Source organism: Microplitis mediator, chromosome 6 (assembly GCF_029852145.1).
Source record: "Microplitis mediator isolate UGA2020A chromosome 6, iyMicMedi2.1, whole genome shotgun sequence".
Lineage (NCBI taxonomy): Eukaryota > Metazoa > Arthropoda > Insecta > Hymenoptera > Braconidae > Microplitis > Microplitis mediator.
Window position 1 is genome coordinate 10,738,283 of NC_079974.1, and position 19,047 is coordinate 10,757,329.

Genomic DNA, 19,047 nt, shown 5'->3' on the forward strand with positions numbered 1-19,047 from the left:
TCAGTCCGATTTACGAAAATCGAATTTCCATCAGATGTCGACGTTTCGAGGTCCTAGGAAGCTATCCTGACTAATTTTACGATGATGTCCGAGTGTATGTATGTGTGTACGTATGTATGTATGTAAATATTCATAACTCTTGAACGGATGAACCGATTTTGATCGTTGAGGTGTCATTCGACGCGGCTTGTTAATGTGTTGAGGCCGTAGAAATTTGAACTTAATCGGTAGGGTGCGTTCAGAGATATTTCAAAAATAAAATTTTTTCGAAAATGTTTTATTTGGATAACTTTTAATTTGCTCGATGGATTTATTCCAAAATCTAATCAGCTCTAAAACTCTATAAGCCGCGTCGAATGCCACCTCAACCATCAAAATCGGTTCATTCGTTCAAGAGAAACCGTTGACGAAAGAATTCAAAAAAAAATTTTTCCTTGGTTTTTTCGAAATTTCTCAAAAACGACTCGATAAATCGATTTCAAAATTTGATCAGCTTTAGAACTTGATAAAACACGTCGATTGCCGCCTCAACCATCAAAATCGGTTAATTCGTTCGCGAGATATCGTGGGAGAAAGAAATGCTAAAAAATGGTTTTTTACAAAACAATGGCATACAAAAGTATTTGCGAGCTCGAAGAGCTCGAAAATGTATTCACAATAATGTTTTCGAGCTCAACGAGCTCGAAAACAGCGGGAAGTTTTGGGGCTGGCCCGCAGGGTCATCTGACAGACCGATTTTTTTTTCCGGGATGGGTAACCCGTCCAATTAATATTCCACTTCCATGCTGCTCAACTTTTGTTATAGATGGATTCTAGTTTGCTCAGATCGTCTATTGGCCACTTGTAGACATGAAAAATTTGTGGATGTTTATATGATTACACATGAATTCTCATCAGCCATATTTCATAATATTAATTTATAATAATGTAATATATTTATAATAATGTAATAATAATTCGCACATTTTTTCAGGTATGACTTATTTCTCAAACACGATCAAGTTAATTTATATATAACTTCATTTACAATTATACATAAAAAACGATTTAAACAATTCAACTATCGATTGTTTAATGAACATAAAATTTTAAATTAATTAAATTTTACACTGGTCACAGAAATTAAGGGATAGAAAAAAAATCCGAAATTTTTAGGTGATTTTCAACATGCTGTAACTCGGTGAAAAATGGTCGTATAAGAAAATTAAAAAAAGCAAATTGTAGCCTCAAGTTTCTAGTTTTCAGATCTGGACCTCAAATTTTATCATGTACGGTTCCGGAGTAATCATAAGAAAACCGACAAAAAAAAAAATTCAAAGTTTTTGCTGGTCTTTCAATACCTCTATGGGCGTCAATAAATTTTTTTGAATAATCCGAATGTCTGACTTTTCTAGGAAATTTTATGCCCTTTAATTTGGTAGCCTGTTTTTTTTTTCAAAATTTTTTTTTTCAAAAATTTTTTTTTGTTGTATCTGCAATGATTTATTATTATCAAAAAAAATTCCTAAAATTTTTTTTACAGCCGGCATTAGAGTTACCCAAAGCGTATCTTTGTTAAGTTTAAATTTAAAGCAGATGCAGTCACAGCGGTAAAAAAAAATTTTAGGAATTTTTTTCGACAATGATAAATCATTGCAGATACAACAAAAAAAAATTTTTTTCAAAATTTGTTTTTTTCAATTTTTTTCGATAATCGATCTTTTTGATCAAGGAAATGAAGATTATCGGTAAAAAAAACATTTTCAAATCGAAAAAATGAACAAAAACCGAGAAACTACCAATTATGGTGATTTTTGACAAAATCGATAAATTTAAAGCTTCGGGGCACTAAGAAAGAAAAATCGCAGCGACTTGAAATTTTCAGGGCTTTTTCAGGACATTTGGAGGTTGAAAAAAAGACGAAGATATCCTTTGTTCATCCGTTATATCCAAAGTTATAGCAAGATTCCCGAATATCCTTAAATTTGTGAATTTTGACCTGTTTTTTACTAAACAATATCGCTTTAAAAAAAATTTTTCTATTAGAAGCCACTAATTTTGCCTTATAGAGAATGTTTTCCAGTTTTCAAAACCCTGCTTCCATTCTCTGTACGACCAATACATCCGGAGTTATTGATTATCAAAGCCAAAATGGACTTTTTTGCTTTGATCAATGATAACTCGGCGCCAAATCGTCGTAGAGACTTTTTCAGGCCACCAAATTAAAGGGCATAAAATTTCCTAGAAAAGTCAGACATTCGGATTATTCAAAAAAATTTATTGACGCCCATAGAGGTATTGAAAGACCAGCAAAAACTTTGAATTTTTTTTTTGTCGGTTTTCTTATGATTACTCCGGTACCGTACATGATAAAATTTGAGGTCCAGATCTGAAAACTAGAAACTTGAGGCTACAAGTTGCTTTTTTTAATTTTCTTATACGACCATTTTTCACCGAGTTACAGCATGTTGAAAATCACCTAAAAATTTCGGATTTTTTTTCTATACTTAAATTTTTGTGACCAGTGTATATAGTGAGGACAACTGAATCGATCGCAGCGCTCGCTGTGGGCACAATTTCGTTGAAAATAAACACGTGAAAATTAAGTTTAAAAATAGTTCATAATAGTTATCGTGTCGTTAATGTGTGCCTTTGCTCATCGTTTGAAGTTAAAACAATATTTTATAATTTATTGATTCAAATCCGGTTTGGATAATGATTTTTATCATTTCCTAAAAATTATTTTTTAACCCTTCGTTACTCGCGCTATACGGTGATTCCCCGCCTAACACCACTCAACCTAATAGAGTTGGCGTAAATACGAGTGAGACACTAGAGAAAGCGCGTGTAACGGAAGGTTAAAAAAACATTATGTTAGTACTTTCTTAATTACGATTTACAAGCAAATTATCATGAATTAAAATAAAATATTTTTCTTCAATTTTGTTAGACAACTCAATTTACTATTCTTCTATTTTTAAAACTTTTATCATTGTAGTTGTCATGAATTATTTGTTTTAATTTTATTGGTTAACCCTATTCTATTCTAAAATAATAGTGTTTATTATTTATTAAGATTTTTTATACTTAATTTCTTTATCGAAATATATTCAATTTAATTTTCTCTATCAAAAATACAATTACACTTTTTCATTTATATCATTATAAATTTTTATATTTTGATTTTATAACGAATTTTTAATTTTTACACTGATTTTATTTATCTTATAATTCTCGAGCATGATTTTTTGTAGCCATCAGATCTCGTTTTCGTGACGCTCCCTGCCAATATAGATTATATATGGGCATGTATAAAGTATGCTCCATGGCCATACATGGGCATACCAACTTGTTAATAAAGTTATGCATGACCATATATGAATCATGCATGGCCATACATAGTTATGTATGACTATTAGTGTGCGTCATTTCGGATATTTTTTTTTGGACCGAAACCAATAACTTCCCGAATTTTCAAAATTTTCAATTTTCTTAGTGGGAAGTTAAAAATAGTTGATTTTTTTGACCTACCCTATCCCACATTATGATAACAAATATATTATTAACGATAAAAAAAAAGATATATAGGGCAAAAACTGGAATACAATACAAATAAAAAAGTTGGAACTTTATTGACTTTATGAACCTAGTATGTCAGTTGCACTTTTTACTTGCTTCATTAAATTTCAGTCCAAGAATTTTCTCGTAGTATTGATATTTTTAATAATAGACCTTAAAACTGTATAATACTGTTTACTTTAGACTTTCATGGCCTGTAAGTATACGAAACATCGAGTTTCAAAAATCGACTCCTAGTACCGTTTTTAGGAAATCTAATGACCTAGAAGAATATTCCAGATCCAAATTTTTATCTCAAACGGTTCAAAGTTTATAGCGTTCTTAATGGAAAAAATGTTTTTTGCGTGCTATTTAAGTAGGAAATTTCAAATGGCTGCCAATACCTTTTAAAATTGAGCTAAAAATTTTTCCCGATGGGAATTTTGTTTTTTTTTCTGTATATAGATCTTTTTAAGCCATAAATTCGATAGGTTGGTTTTTTTGAATCACCCTAATATACAGGGTGATCCAAAATTAGTTTTACACTGGTGAGATTTAGATTGAAGAGATAATTTTGAGCATAAAGTTCCTGAACAATATTTCTTAATTTCGAACATTGTGGGAATTATTAATTAGTCAAAGTGGCCAATCAGAAACGAGCTTTAGAAATAGAAAAAAATATGAAAGAATAAATAATAAGTTTGGCAGCGTTGCGCGTAGCTGAGTTCACATCTAATTGTTTTATATAGAATTTAATTCAAATAGAAATAGTCATTTATTTTGAAACATTCGAATTGGCAACTAGCTAATATAACCATTTATAAAAAATTTTAGTCTAGAATTTCCTTGAGCTCGGAAACATCGTCGTAAATACATTTTGGAGCTCTTCGAGCTCGAAAATACTTTTATGTGCTTTTGTTTTCGAAAGAAAAAGTTTTTCACCATCCCTAGCAGACCTGATTTACCGTAAATCTACGGTATTTTTACAGTAAATCTACAGCGGAAAACGGCAAATTACCGTAATATTTGGGCAACTTTACCGTAATTTACGGCAAACTACGGTAGATTTACGGTAAATGGGTAAATAACGGTGGGTTTACCGTAAAATACGGTATTTTTTACCGTAAATCGACCGTAAAAATTCGAGTGGATTACCGAATTAACGTAAGATACGGTATGGCGAATTGCCGTAAAATACGGTGGATTACCGTAAATTATGGTAAAATCACCGTAAATTACGGTAAACCCACCGTAATTTAGCTCCATTAGGGATTTATTTCTTCAACGATATCTCTCGAACGAATTAACCAATTGAGACGGTTAAAACGGCGATCGATGCATTTTAATAAGTTCTAGAGCTGATTAGATTTTGAAGTCGATCGTTTAACTTGTTTCTTCTTTTTGTGTGATTGAACTATTTTTATATGAATAAGTAAATATTTATTTTTTCCAAGCGAAAATTTAACGAAGCTGCAATGTAATTTTTACAGTTAACTTGAATTTTTTACAAGTGATAGTAATTTTAAATGTATATTGTAATTTTTCATTTTAGATAACATTTTTTAATATCTAATGATAATTACACGGAAAGAACGAGATTGGACTGGGTACAATGTCGGATTGTACTGAGTCCCATCTGGTGTGAAAAAAATTTATACATTGGACCTGCTACAATCTACATTGTAGTGGCTACAATGTACATTTAACTCAGTCCAATCTGAGATTGTACTCAGTTCCATCCAAGATGGGGCTGCGTAACATGGGACTGAGTCTAATCCCGCGTGGTGGTGGCTACGATCTTACATTGTAGTCAGTCCAATCTATAGGATGGTAACCAGTCCTATGTTACCGATGGGACCTATTTAAATCTAACATTTATTCAGTTACCATGCGACATTTAACTGACTACAATGTAGGATGGGACTCAGTACCATCTTAGATTTATAAATTTAATGCCGTTAAAGGTTACTTTATTTGAATTTACATAGTTTTATTTTTCAGTGCAGTACAAGTGTTCATGTTCATTTGCATATTTTCATCTTTTTTAATTTATATATGTTTATTATTAGAGTAAATTATTTTCAATTTTTATTCTTTCAATTTTTAAAAGGTAAGTTGCTAAAAGTATCGAATTTAATATATTAAATTCATAAAAATTCAAACTATACTTAGTAAATAAAAATTGAGAAAGTTTTAAACTTTTATTGTGCATAACCTTTTTTAATATTTTAAATATGCTTAATTATTTACGATCCTGAATTTAGCAGACAATTAAAAATTTTTTGATTTTTTTTGAACAATTAAATTTGAATAAAAAAAAAAAAAAAACTAAAAATATGCACATGTAGAATCAGTACAATCCGACATTGTACCCAGTCCAATCTCGTTCTTTCCGTGTATTATAAAATTTAAAATGAAATTTTAGTTGATACAATTGTACTTTTTATTAAGTTTGATAATACCGTTTTAGTTTCAAATAAAATAAAAATTACAATTTTAAAATAAAAACTATCAAAGTTGTGAGCGATTTTTGAATTTAAAAGTAATTATCTCTACTTAGGATTGTAATTATTATGATAAATAAAAATTGCAATCTAGATAGTAATAATTGAAATAAAAAATTAATTTTCTACTAGTCATCGTAATTTTCTTTATGGATTGTAATTTTTCATTTGAGATAGCAAATTTTTGGTTATGGTTATAATTACTATTTAATTTTGAGCGGCATTTTTCTCCGTGTAGGACCTCAAAACGTCGATATCTGATGATAACTCGATTTTCGAAAATCGGAGTAAAAACAATAACTTCCCGAATTTTTTGAAAATCATCGATTTTCTTCGCGGGAAATTTAATAAAATTCGTCGATTGCCACAAGAGTCATCTTAATCGGTCAATTTGTTCGAGAGTTATAGTAGGTTAAAGAAATATAAAAAACTGATTTCAATTGAATATCTTTAAGACTAAACCGATCATTTTTAAAATCCGAGCAGATAATAACATCAAGCATAAAATCATATCAGCCATAATTCATTGTCATCGGGTTCGTTTAGTTAGAAAATATCGCCAACGAAACATTGAAAAAATACTGACCTCTGAATTTTTATTTGATATTTCATATTTCGAGGTTATTGTCTATTTCACAGCTCTTTTCATTCTATTTGGATTACTTACATTAAGTTCTGTCCAGCTTATGCGTTCTCTGAAGAATAAGCGTACAGGAAAATTCAAAGTTTCATTTTTCGTAGACTTCATAAAAATCTGGCTATTGTGTAACGTCTTAGCTTGTTCGGCAGATGACGTGAGCATGTAGTTCTCTAATCACTTAATTACCGACTTGGAATCTAATTAATTATATTGTAGATTGATAATATAGCAATTATAATAATATTCAAGTAATTATATAAAATAATATAATATAGTGATAAAATAATATTATTTAAGACATTTGAACGCCATGCATATGAATAATGAATTGATAAATTTATTTTTCTGTATTTCATGAAGTATAAAAAAGACCTGATAGCTCGATTAAATCCTCGAGACGTGCAGCTGCACAAACATCTATTTTGTTTTAAGATAAATTTCATTTATAGATAAGTGGCTCACTAGATAGTAACGAAAAACTGATATTTCGTAAGAATTTAATTATTTCAGTAATAATTATAATGGATCATTCGAGAGCATGCGTTATTTCGAATGACACTTCCATATAGGATGATGCGTGGGTCTGATGCCCAAACGCCTCGTATTAATAACGCTACTCTGGGTTTTCTCGACCAAGAAAAGTCTGTCTAAAATATAATTTGGTCGAGAGCAGTCAGGTTCTCTAATAATGCGACTTTTTTCTCAGTTTTCGAACTTATATTATTTTATCTTGAATAAGTTTACTTCAAAATTATAGTAGAAAAATTATCGGATTTCCATTTCTACTTACCAAAAATGGATGCATATGAGTACATGCATCCAAATTTCGGTAATAGTATCTAACAGATGAGTTATTATTGTTTTCCCAGCAAAATTGATTTTTTATTTTTCAAAAATAGTACTTGTTTTCATAAAAATAGTAAAATATTCTTATTTTTGTGTTTGTGCAATATCTGTAACAACCTTCGATCTGACCTGCTACTGATTGAAACTCAAAAATCAAATACCATAAGTGGACTTACCTGAGATTAAAGGAAATCATCGCAAATTCCGTAACCTCGTCTCCAGCTACATAGGTAAACTCTGTCTCTCATTCTGTCTTGATACGTCTGCTCTTCTGTATTCTAGTGTATTAACATGTGTGTGTTTTCCGTAAGTGTTGTATTATTTTTATCAATCGCTTGCATGCATTTATATTCTAAGATTATACTTATAAAAAGTTATTTTTAATTTTTCATTCAAATATATTATTTGCAAGGCATGCCTACTCAAAAAGCTCAAGAATCAACCATTTTTTATTTTTGCTATTCTATTACCATTTTATATTTGCTATAATAGTATAAAAAAAAAAAAAAATATTAGAAACAAGTAAAATAAATGAAAAATACCCAATTACTACATAAAACTCGAAGATTGTCACATTCGATCATAACTGAAAACTAAAAAAATGCAAATGAAAATAAAATTTAGCAGGCATTTTTCTAGCTTGGAGTGAAGTTTTATGAAACTGAGTAACTGAGATTCAAATAATGAATTGCAGTAGTAATCAAAATATGATTTGACGACGATTAAAGCAAGAAAATGACAAAATCTTTCATAATTTGTTTGATTGCGTTAGTTTATAATTTCCTAAGTTTCTGTTAATTTTTTTTTTGGCTATATATGATTATAGAAACCCAATTTTGTAAGCTTTCGAAGATTTTCAAGGAATTTTTCTTGTCAAAAATTGATTTTTTATACGTATTGGAATATTTTCCATTTTTGTAAGATTTTTCATATAAGTATTTAGACTATTGATGTTTCAATATTACTTACTTATTATTTCCTAATGTAATCTGTTAGATGTTAAATGCTCTTAGAAGCCCTTATTAAAAGAAACGATTTGAAACAATTGAGAAAAAAAATTTTAAATACTTTTTAATGCTTTTGAATGGCCTTTCTTATGGGCATTTAACATTGCAAATTGTTTCTTTTAATTAGGAAGTGGATTTTTTAAAACGGCATGATTTGAAAGCTGTGAAGGAAAACATGTTGACTGATTCAAAAAAGCTTCTTGTAATTGAAAGAAAATTTATGACATTCGGCTACATAAAAAAAAAAACATTTGAAAAACGGTTGACTTCAAAACTACCCACTGCTTTCGAGCTCAGGGATTTTGAAAATCTCATCGTTTATAAATATTTGAGCTCTTCGAGAATTGTTATTTTTTTCTTGATAAAAAAAAAAAGAATAATTTTGTAAAATAAATAATTTATTGTTTTACGATATTTCATAATCTAGACGACGAATTTGCTCGTGACTTGTGGCAACGGAAAGAACGTGTTGATTCTTAAAATTAATCAAATTTTGAGACGAATCGGTCTAATAGTTTATGAGTTTTATACTAAAATAATTAAAAATTAAAAATTCTATCTACTGTTTTTAATATGATGTAAAACTACTTGGCTGACAGACTTTAAATTCAGATCAATTCTTAGCTTTGTTGAGATCTTTCGATTGCCGTATATCTCATGACAAAAGTTACTTATCACATATACATTCATACAAACGGACGAACGAACCGAGATCTTTCTAGATTCGTGAGGGTTGATTCCTTGGACTTCGAAACTTCAATATCTGTTGATAACTAGAATTCTAAGAGTTGGACTGAAACTAATAACTCCCCTTTTTGTGAAAATTTTCTAATTTCATAGTGGGCACTTACAAAAAGTTAGATTCGAGGCTTGGTAAACTGGAACAGAATGCTCCTTGTGCTTTTATTTTAATATAGTTTAGATCATCGTTGTCATTGTTGAGCTTTATATATTATTTTTTTTTTGTTTTTTAGTAATGTAGTAATTTAGAATTTTCCACTAGTTTCAGTGTAATAAATATTCAAAGTTACAATATATGTATATATATGTATTTTTTCATTTCAATGTTCAACGTGTGTGAAAAAAATTTATAGTTAAAGGATCTATTTCATTATAATTACTATAATTATACAAAGCACCGATTCCTCAACCATTTTAAAAAAGTCGGTATTAAAACCCTTTTTGTCAAATTATTTTTTAGCGTGAGAAACATACGTGGATTATTTTTAAGATCAATATTTTTACTTATGACATTAAAAGTTGGAATAGTAAACACTTGAAATAATCACACACACACACACACACACACACACACACACACACGTGTGCGCGCGCACGAGTGTATTGGATGAAAACATGTGAGGGTACATACAGACATTTTCGTGGCATTTTCCCGACGCTTCCTGGATACATTCCAGAAATAGTTCTGACTCATTCACAGATTTCCGACCTAAGTCTGTGATTATTTACGAGCATATAAGGTTAAAGACCCAGTTGTTGGCCCTGGCCCAGTTTCTGACCTTTTCAACTTTATTCTAACTTACTTAAAAAGCTATAACTTTAATGAGAAAATCAATTTTTTCTTAATTTATAGTCTTTTATTCTGAGCTTAATTAATGGCAATTTGGAAAACATAGAAAATATTTACTGAATATAAAATGATATTTTAGCCATAAGTGCCTGAGTAAGCCATTTTTTAAGTAGAGTCTAAACAGTTTACGTTAGAAGGAACGACGATTAAACATGTGCACTAATTATCATGTAAGTAAAAAATTTAACTAAAAATATATGAATAGATCAATAATTAATTAAAATTGATTTTAATACATTTATAAAACATATTAAAATGAGTTTTGTTGTCGGAATGTCAAGGTCAATGACTAGGCTCAATTTTTAAGGTACGATGAAGTTGTTGACCTTAAAATTCTAATTTACGGTGAGCGAGGTTATCTGTTTGATTGTATGTCTATAAATTGTAAAAATAGCAATATATATGGGGCATTCCATGCCAAATCGACCACTTTTGAACCCGACCCCTTTAGATTTGGCTGAAAATTTTTTCTCTTTTTCTACCCGATCAAAAACGTTTCTCATAACTTTTTCAAATTATTTCACCCAACCAAAAAAAAGTTATAAATTCTTGAAAAAAATAGCTTTTTTTTTATTTTAAAAAGCTATAATTTAATAACATTTTCAAAATTCGACTGATGGGACTTTTTTTTCAAAATTTTTGTTTTTAAATTTACTTCAAAAAAAAATACAAAAAAATTATTGCAACCTATCTTCATTGTTTTTTTTTAGATTTTGGGAAAAAATCAAAAATTTTTCGATGTTTACCATTTTTGATTTTTTTTTTTTTTATATAAAACTATGACATTTTCTGCAAATCCTCAAATTTTTTTCAGAGTGATGTTTTTTCGATTTTTCAATATTTTCGATGTTTCAATACTTTCGAAAAATATAAATCGTAAAAATACCACTCTGAAAAAATTTGAGGATTTGCAGAAAATGTCAAAGTTTTATATAAAAAATCTGGGCATGGGTTGGCCCTGCAGGCCAGCCCCCAAACTTCTCGCTGTATTCGAGCTCTTAGAGCTCAAAAACATTAGTATAAATACATTTTCGAGCTCGAAGATACCTTTGTTTCCCTTTTTTATGAGCTTTTCAAGCTCAACAGTGCTACGTTTTATGTTAATGTTTAAAAGTCTTATTGAGAGGTTTGCATGTTTAGGTTTCCACTATATTTGAATGGTGTATTACCGTACGATGGACGGTGTGGCTCAATAAGTTATAGATCAAATTGAACGGAATATAGTATAGTGCCGGATAGCTCAACTGATAGAGCACTCGGCGCGATACCGATATGGTCTGGGTTCGATTCTCAGTTCGGGCTATCTATATTTTTCTCAATTTATCCATAAATTGTCTTTTTGAGAGGTTTGCAGGTTTAGGTTTTCACTATATTTAAATTCCACTATTTCAGGTTTTTAAAATCGATTTTTTTTTCATGATTAACTTCTAAAATGATAAAATAATAAGCTTTTGTAAATATTGTACTGGTAAAAACAACGAAATAAATTCAGAACGCTCATATAAAAGTAATTGTTCTTTATTCATTAATGTCAATATTAATATCTAATTATAAACTATGAAAAAATATATTAATTATATTAATCTGTTAACAATAAAAATCTTATAAACTCATGACTAGTCCTCGTCGCTATCTTCATCAATCACAGTAGTGACATTGTCTTTATCGAATAAAGTATTGAGTATTGCTGCTGGTCTCGAGATTTTAGCTAAATATCGGCCGTGTGCCAAATAAAAAATTATTGCAGCTACGTGTGAACAACAACCAATTGTCCTCAGTCCATTAGCACATTCGCAGCTATATCTTGATACTCCACTCCATCCAATTGTATTTGGTTTATAATCAATGAAACATCTGTAAACCTTTCTACCAATATGGCAAGATTGTACTTGAGCTTTTAATATATTGGTTTTATCTCTGACAAACTGAATAGTTAAATTATCTGATTCATCCATCATCTCAGCTAAATATCATATTGCTTGTTTATATTGATAGGAACCAGTAAACAAAAGTTTCAAATCCTTTTCAGTCATTTCTGGAAAATCTACCAAATCACTAGACAGAATTGTCTCAAATGGAAGTTTTTTCCTCTGCCAACCATTTTTGTCTACTTCTTTAGCTAGTGTATTATCATTAGAATCTCGAGATTTCATCATTTCAACAATTTCATCTGAATACTCTACATTAGAAATTAGACGTTTGTTGTACTGATTGTGAAGAAATGATGCAATTTTATAAAAACTACTGATTCTTGGTAACATTTTATTGTCGAACTTTTGGTCAAGTAGATGATATTTTTTGTTTCAGCATTCCGTGAACTGCTTCGACTACCCAGCCAATTTTTGTGACATATCTTGACTCATTAGATTCAGCAGTTGTTAAACGATTTCGTTTGCCTTTTAATGCCGGCATCAACACTTGATAACCTTTTTGTTCCAAGTGCGCCTGAACGTCACGAAATCCTCGATCAACAACAAAAACATTACCAGGTTTTTGTAGATTGCAAATACCGTTAGGAGTTTCAATGATGTCTTTCATAATAGTAGCGTCATTCGCATTAGCAAGGTAGGGCCCTCACATATCTACAATAAATCCGTTTGTCGTACAAATGGTAAATGGCTTACATAACGATACTTTTTTCTGGCCAGAGTAAGACTTTCTTTGATACGCGTTATTCGAGCTCTTTTGATGACGAGCATACGTTCCATCACAAATCAAGAAAAGCTTATCACTAAAACTAAAATACTGAGGTAAAACATCTCTTTCAAATGATTGTATCACTTGATCACAATATTTTGAAACCAATTGTTCATTTTCCAATTGTAAAATCGCCGATATTAATCTGTTTGAGTTACCAGTACGTAGCTTGAATAAAAAAACAATGAGAGCTTGGGTAACTGTCCGAGAATCTGTATTTCTCATAGTAGTTAATAAATCCCGCAATTCGATTATGTTTTCACGTTTCAACCCAGTAAAGTCGTTCATCAGGTATACGAAAATCATCTATTTTATCAATCAACGTAGAGTCACATTCAACAGCCAAGCTTTCCATCATTTTAGTTAATTCTGACGATTTTAAAAAACTCCAATTAGAATAAACTCTTAATAAATTCAAATCTTCAGCATAGAAGCGCTTTTTTACGAGATGATCATTGCAACATCCATTTCCATCCGGAATAAAAATTTTTTTTCTAATAAAGCATTGCATACGGGCATCATGAGGAACAACTACCATATTCCGGTTTGAAACAGAACATACACAACAATATTTATGAGTTGCAACTGTTCTTTTAATTTGAACTTTAATACATTCTTCTATATCATCATCACATACAAACTCTAAGTTAAATGATGGATCATCAGTACTTGACTGAGACAAAGTTATCGTTGATAGGTTTGATTCAGTTCTTTCTAATAATTCACTCGAATCTGAAGGTAATTGATCCTCCAATGCTGTATCCTGATCCTCATCAAGTCTCGGTTTATTGTATTTTTTGGAACGACAATTAAAACATAAAATATCACCAACTACAATTGGATGATCAAAATTCGTTGAAAAATCTTCAACATCTTCACCAGATTGTATATGTTTCGGAGTTCCTCTTGTTTTTGTTACGAATTTTGAACAAATGCAATACTTTGAATTATATTCTCTAGGTGTCGACATATTTTCACTTAAATAAGAATATAACCAAAAAAATGAACTATTGAATGCAAATAAAGGCACGACCAGTTTTTGATTAGAATGTCAACAGTACGTAATTTTGAGGTTATCGGCAGAAATAGTGGATTTGCATGAAAACAAAAAACAGTGTTACCAGTTTCGAATTACAGTGCCATCTCATGGGTTCTGAATGAACTAAAAGTTGAGCGGGAAAGTATAAATTATCTGAAAACTAGTTAAATTATGTAAACAATAGTATTTGATACAGATTTAATTATTCTAGTTAGAAATAAAGATTATAATAATAAATATAGTTCATTATATGTAAACAATTACTTTTATATGAGCGTTCTGAATTTATTTCGTTGTTTTTACCAGTACAATATTTACAAAAGTTTTGTATTTTATCATTTTAGAAGTTAATCATGAAAAAAAATCGATTTTTGCGTAAAGAATCGATTTTTATTTTTTTTCGATATGTGGTACCCTTAAAAAAAATTTTCCAAGCTCATAATTTCGTTGAAAATTGAATGGGGAATTCAAAAAAAATAGTCTCATATTTTTACGATTATCGTAACACGCTTAAAAATCAAAATTAAGAATAAAATCTCGTTTTTTTTAGGTTCTTACGGACAAATATGGCTCTTATTTTTTTTCCAAAACGCTACCATCATGCCCCAAAACATATCCAGTTACTAGATCATTCTATTAACAAGACGCAGAAAATAACAATTTTTACTAATTTTCAATATTTTTCGATTTATTCAGACGTGGTAGCAGATAAAAATCTGAAACTTGCTGTATCGAAGTATTTCATGGGTACGAGTATTTCCTAAAGTTATGAGCCCGATTCCTTTCTGGGGCCGATTCGGTATTCTTACCGTCCCAGGGCCTTTAGAATCTAAAATAATAAATGAATGAGCATTTTTTATATTTGTTCACAATTATGTTAAATAGTTCGCTCAAAAGTAAGTATTTACGAAATACGTTGTATCTATATCATGTAAGTATATCCTGATACGAGTGAACATGACGATTTTTAGGCAATCACTTCCAATGACTTATATAAAGAAGAACATATTAGTTTTGAGTAATTTTGTTCAGTAATTATTATGTTATTCAATGAAAAAAGCAGATATTGATTTAACATTTATTATTCCGTCGACGATATCTCTCGAACAGATTATCTGATTGGGACGTTCTTGGCAGCAATCGAATGATTTTATCGAGTTCTAGAGCTGATTAGATTTTGGAATTGATCGATTCGATAGTTTCTGAAATATTCACGAAAAACGAAAAAAATTTTTTTTTGTATTTATTAACTATCTCAGAGTCTATTTGAGTAAATGGTCTAAAATTTTCTGAAAATCTAAGTTCAGAAGATATCTATCGAATGCCGCATACACACACACACACACACACACACACACACACACACACACACACACACACACACACACACACACACACACACACACACACACACACATCGCTCTGAAAATGTCAGAATAGCATCTTAGCACCTTCAAACGTCGACATATGATAAAAACCCGATTTTTGAAAATCGGGGTGAAACTAATAACTTCTTGAATTTTTTGAAAATCGTCGATTTTCTAAGCGGGAAGTTGAAAAAAAAATTAAAAATCAAAAATGGTAAACAGAGAAAAATTTTTTATTTTTTCCCAACATCTACAGAAAAAATCTGGCCATCGGTTGGCCCTGCAGGCCAGTCCCCAAACTTCCCGCTGTTTTCAAGCTCCTTGAGCTCGTAAACGTTGTTGTGAATACATTTTCGAGCTCTTCGAACTCGAAAATACATTTGTATTCCATTGTTTTCGAATAAACCGTTTTTTACCAATTCTTTCTCCCATGATATCCCACGAACGAATTAACCGATTGAGACAGTTGAGGTGGTAATCGAAAGCTTTCATCGAGTTCTAGAGCTGATTAGATTTTTAAATTGATCGATTCGATAGTTTCCGAAAAATTCACGAAAAACGAAAAAAAAAATATTTTTTTTCATTCTTTCGTCGACGATATTTCTCGAACGGATTATCCGATAAAGACGGCGCGTTTTATTGAGTTCTCGAGCTGATAAAATTTTAGGAATGATTGGTTTAGTCGTTTCGACGATATTTGCAAAAAACCGTTTTGTACGGTTTTTTTCGTCGACGATATCTTTTGAACGGATTATCTGATTTAGACGTTCTTGGTGGCAATCGAAAGCTTTCATCGAGTTCTAGAGCTGATTAGATTTTGGAATTGATCGATCCAACAGTTTTCACAATATCCAAAAAAAAAGAAAAAAAAAGTTTTTTTTTTTCGTATTTCTTGTATATCGCAGAGTTTATTTGACTAAATAATCTAGAATTTTTTTGAAAATCTAAGTACAGAAGATATCTTTTGAATGCCGCAAGAACCATCTAAATCGGTTTATTCATCAAAAAGATATGATGGGTTTACACACACACACACACACACACACACACACACACACACCCACACACACACACACACACACACACACACACACACCCACACACACACACACACACACACACACACACACACACACACACACACACACACACACACACACACACACATATATATATATATATATATATATATATATACAGACATCGCTCTGAAAATGTCAGAAGAGCATCCTTGCACCTTCAAATGTCGACATATGATAAAAAACCGGTTTTTGAAAATCGGGGTGAAACCAATAACTTCCCGAATTTTTTGAAAATCGTCGATTTTCTCAGCGGGAAGTTTAAAAAAACAATGAAGATAGGTTGCAATAATTTTTTTGTATTTTTTTTTAAAAAGTGCCGGATAGCTCAACTGGTGGAGCACTCGGCGCGATACCGAATTGGTCTGGGTTCGATTCCCAGTTCGGGCTATCTATATTTTTCTCAATTTATTTATAAATTGTCTTATTGAGAGGTTTGCATGTTTAGGTTTCCACTATATTTAAATGGTGGTAAATCAATCAAATTTTGAAAAAGTTATAACTATATAAAATAAAAAAATCTATTTTTGTCGAAAATTTATATCTTTTTTCGGTTAGGTGAAAAAATTGAAAAAATTCTGGGAAACGTTTTTGATGGGGTAGAAAAAGAGAAAAAATTTTCAGCCAAATCTAAAGGGGTCGTGTTCGAAAGTGATCGATTTGACGTGGAATGCCCCATATAGTTTTCTTAAATTATTTTCTACTATTTTTCATAATACAGGGATAAATCAACGTTTAATATTCATTTTTATAAATAAAAGATCATATTTAGATCTTGAAATTACATTTTTAGAGTGGTGAAATTATTTTAAAAGCAATGTAAATTTTGATAATATTTAAATTGTTATGACTCTCGTAGTTGAATAATATTTTGATTATGAAAAAATTAAATTTTGTATTGTTTTTTTATTTAGGAGTTTAAAAAAAAACAACGAGCTAAGCTCTGTGAACCTGGCAATTGACCCTTGAATTTTTGACCAAAAATTTTTGGTATCGATTGTACTATATAGGTACCGAATCGTACCACCCATATTTCCGTTTGTACCATCATGACAATTCAGATAAAGTAAGCCCTTAAGAGGGCTAATAAAAACAAAACATTTTTTTTGAAAAACGATCGTTTACAATCATTAATTAGTATTTGTGCTCGATTGTACCGTTCTTAATTTTATCGTGAAATTACAATTATTGAGAAAGTGTAAGGGCTGCTGAAGGATTTTTTGTATTCCACAATCTATTCTACTTTGTTAGTACTCAATTGTACCAGTCGTAAATGTTAACGAAATCCCGTTTAAATGAGTAAATAACACAAAGGCGACTGTGGATATTCTAATGCTATTTTTCTGGGACTTTGCACTGGCCATCAATCAATTGTACGCTGTTAGTGCCCAATTGTATCACTCTCAATTAGAAATAAAAGCTCGTTTCAATATGAGGGCCATTGTGAAAATTCTGCTGCCATTCGTCTGGAACTTAGTACTTGCCATTCATAGTAGAAGTTCTATTGCTATTTGAATGAAAACCACGCCTAAATAAAACTGGATAATTTTTGATCTGTGGAACTATCACCAAAACCACGCATATATAAAACCTAAAACTAAAATTAAAATGCTCAGAACTTATAAGCAAAAACAAAACAGAGACTGGAAAACTAAAAACAGAGTTACGGTACGCCATGGTGTCGCTCAGTGTGTAGGTTTATGGAGAGAGGGAGTGGTCCGGATTCCATCATTCCAAATTCATGTAGATTATTAGCGGATTTGCAATTTTTATTTAACAACAATTAATCTCAAAAACTTTATTGAACAACAAATAAAATACTGTAGCTTCATACAAATAATTTTACTCTATAACAAAATACTGAATATAATAATAATAAAGTTAATCTTAACAGAAGGTAAATTGACATCTAAATGATGCGTATCGATACATTATAAATAAATTAATTAAATATCTAGAACTAAACGATAATCAATTAATATTTGGTAAACTAGAACAATAATTATGGACTCGATATTCTAGAACATTTTCTTTAACAAACTCGTAAAACTAACGTACATGGGTCTCATTTTGATGTTAATTAGATAATAATTGGTTTCATACCTTAACATATTTCTTATGATCATTTATAAAAATAATATTAACAATAAAACGTGAACGTGATTCTAAACTGTAACAATATTCTCGTGATTTTCTCAGATATTAAATCTTTTCGTTACTTAAGGGGGGGGGGGGGATTTAAAGGCGAAAAAAAAGCATATTTTTGTGATTTTTTCCCGGCGAGATGAGTAATATAATTTCATTAAACTTAATCACATATTATTGTACAACTTTTAGAGAATATCAGAAAAAATTTTCAACGAAAAATACTGATTAATAAGCCGGTGACGTTGAATCTCCGGAGGCGCCTCGAAAAAAAGTCGTTTAGCGGTGAACATTATAACTCGTTACCGGATCATCGGAAAAAAAAAAATTGATATGCATTTTAAAGTTAATGTATTTCTCAAGGTAATCACGAAGAGTTTTTTTTTTTTTTTTCGATTTTTTGCAGCACTTGGAAGTGAAAAACGCGATTTTAGCTCAAAAAATCGCGGTTAATTTGTTATTAAAAAATAGAAAAAAATAAAAAACAAAAAAAAACTCCTTGTGGTTACCTGTTGATTTATGTGAAGAAATAATGTTCAAATTTTCAAAAGGATTGGTTCAGTACATTTTGAGTTATGATGTTCACGGACTTTAA

General features: G+C 30.4%; 1 protein-coding gene across 11 annotated transcripts in view; it reads left to right on the top strand.

The window, feature by feature from the left end:
- The window catches only part of LOC130669381 (phosphatidylinositol 4-phosphate 5-kinase type-1 alpha), a 350,783-nt gene that overhangs the window by 95,377 nt on the left and 236,359 nt on the right, over positions 1-19,047 (top strand). For 9 of the 11 annotated variants that reach the window (XR_008990168.1, XR_008990170.1, XR_008990169.1 and 6 more), the window contains exon 10: positions 7,695-7,757. The exons of the other annotated variants lie outside the window; for them this stretch is intronic. Coding sequence is in view for 4 of the 9 variants with exons in the window: in XM_057472248.1 (XP_057328231.1) it covers positions 7,695-7,757 (63 nt within the window). In the remaining 5 variants the exon portion in view is untranslated. The remainder of the gene's footprint in view (positions 1-7,694; positions 7,758-19,047) is intronic. 11 annotated transcript variants of the gene reach the window in all.